The sequence below is a fragment of the Aplysia californica genome, unplaced genomic scaffold (assembly GCF_000002075.1).
Source record: "Aplysia californica isolate F4 #8 unplaced genomic scaffold, AplCal3.0 scaffold00756, whole genome shotgun sequence".
NCBI classification, from domain to species: domain Eukaryota; kingdom Metazoa; phylum Mollusca; class Gastropoda; order Aplysiida; family Aplysiidae; genus Aplysia; species Aplysia californica.
This window is the reverse complement of record NW_004798026.1, coordinates 11,257-13,366: the sequence shown is the minus strand read 5'-3', so window position 1 is coordinate 13,366 and position 2,110 is coordinate 11,257. Positions and strand designations below refer to the sequence as shown.

General features: G+C 42.6%; 1 protein-coding gene across 1 annotated transcript in view; it reads right to left on the bottom strand.

Moving 5' to 3' along the window:
• The window catches only part of LOC101860128 (phospholipid transfer protein C2CD2L), a gene marked incomplete at its 5' end in the record, with an annotated part of 34,568 nt that overhangs the window by 29,619 nt on the left and 2,839 nt on the right, over positions 1-2,110 (bottom strand). Inside the window, 3 exon segments of the mRNA XM_013088525.2 lie at positions 75-139; positions 708-816; positions 1,621-1,717. Coding sequence (XP_012943979.1) covers positions 75-139; positions 708-816; positions 1,621-1,717 — 271 coding nt within the window.

The following is a 2,110-nucleotide window of genomic DNA, read 5'->3' as shown; positions in this document are numbered from 1 at the left end:
ACGACCCACCAGCAACACCCTCCAACCACCCATGACCCACCACCAGCAACACCCTCCAACCACCCGCTACTTACCTCCCTGTGGCTTATCCTTGTCATAGACCTCCACTCTCACCTCCTGGGTGTCCTGTGTGACGTCACTGGACACAAACAAAACAAAACAAAATTGTCACAGAAAAATACATTCTAAAAACAAAACAAAACTCTCACAGAAAAATACATTCTAACAAAAATTCTGAACATAAATTGACATAAGAATAAAGAAATAGACACACAATAGGATTCATAAATGTGTTGTATACATCACATACTGAACCTTAAAAAAACAAGATCCCATAAACTTATGTTAAATTTCTCAAAAAATAAAATAGGACCCGTAAGTCTGTCTTAAATACGAGCGTATCTCAGTAATTGTAAGAGTTTCGCTACCTCTGTGCTTTCTTGTTGTGTCTCCATTTTTTTAAGCAGTGAAAATGTGGCTTCTTCTTAAGCTCACTCTTTGTTTCGAACTGTTCTCACAAAAAAAATGGAGATACGACAAGAAAGCACTCAGGTCGCAATATGTTCCATAAATTTGTCTTAAACGTCTCTGAACAAAAACAACATTTTAAAACCCTAAAAAGCTTAAAGAACAGCAAAAAGAGAGAGCTGGAGTCACATTGTACAAAAAAAACAAAACCAAGACGTGACAAGGGGCAGGTAACTCACAAGAGGAAGTGCTCGTCCCAGAAGGGATGCTGGGTGTTCTTGACCACGCTGGTGGCGTAGCCCTGGACAGGCTCATCAGTGGACAACATGCACACCGCGTTGGCCGCTCCTGGTTGGAGAGAAGAAAAATCCGAATGTACTCTTTTATTACCTTTAATGTAGGTGCCTTTTTTTTTGTGCCTTTAATCAACGTTTTTCAGAAAAATCCACACTGAAAAAGAGTTCTTTAATGGGGATGAAAGGCATTGAGCCAAAAAACAAAAATTTGATAAAATTTCACAAACCGGCAGAAAAATACAAGTTTCTTCACTTTGATTATTTTGACGAGAGCCTGATTCCACCACGCTGCCTCACATATATACATACATAAATACATAAATACAGAGACAAATTACACTTTACAGATCTCCATTAGGAAATGTTGATCAAAATGGTAAACATATATACATAGTAGCCACTTAGTTACATGACACCAGCGCGTGCAGTGTAGTCCAGTAAAACTAATATTGTTTTATTGCTCATACACACAGGGGTATAAGTCGCTTGTAAACAGATGTTAATTTATCTGTACTTACTTAGTTCCCAACTAGCTCTCACGGGCTAAATTGAGGGCAAGCGAGGCAGGGGTAGGCCCAGAACAACATACTTAGGGAACCTAAACAAATGGATAACAGGGAAAGATCAGGGAAACATAGCTTTTTTGAGAGCATCCGAGCTAAGGAATGAATGGAGAACCATGATCGCCGATGTCTGTCACAGATCTGGCACTAGATGGTGATAGTTCACAACTTGACATTCGGTCAAGTCTTTACAACATAATAATTAAACACACAAATATAGCCTACATAGAAAGAATACTAAACACACAATCTTTTTTTTTTTTCATTTTTGACAGGATGACCGGGCCACTTACCGAGCTCCTTGACTGCCAGACCGTTGGCCTTGATGACCTTGACCAGCAGACGTTTGTCGCCCACCATACGGGGAGGTTTGGGCGGGGCCGAGTACATCTGTGTAGTAGTAGAGGGAGATGGTGAGAGGTGAGAGGTGAGAGATGTGAGGTGAGAGGTGTGAGTGAGGTGGAGGAGTTGGTGAATGGGCAGAGTACATCTGTGTAGTAGTAGAGAGGAGAGGTAAGAGGTGAGAGTGAGTGAGGTGGAGGGGTTGGTGAATGGGCAGAGTTCATCTGTGCAGTAGTAGAGGGAGACGGTGAAAGGTGAGAGTGAGTGAGGTGGAGGGGTTGGTGAATGGGCAGAGTACATCTGTGCAGTAGTAGAGGGAGACGGTGAGAGGTGAGAGTGAGTGAGGTGGAGGGGTTGGTGAATGGGCAGAGTTCATCTGTGCAGTAGTAGAGGGAGTGGTGAGGGGTGACAGGTGAGAGGTGAGAGGTGAGAGGTAAGAGG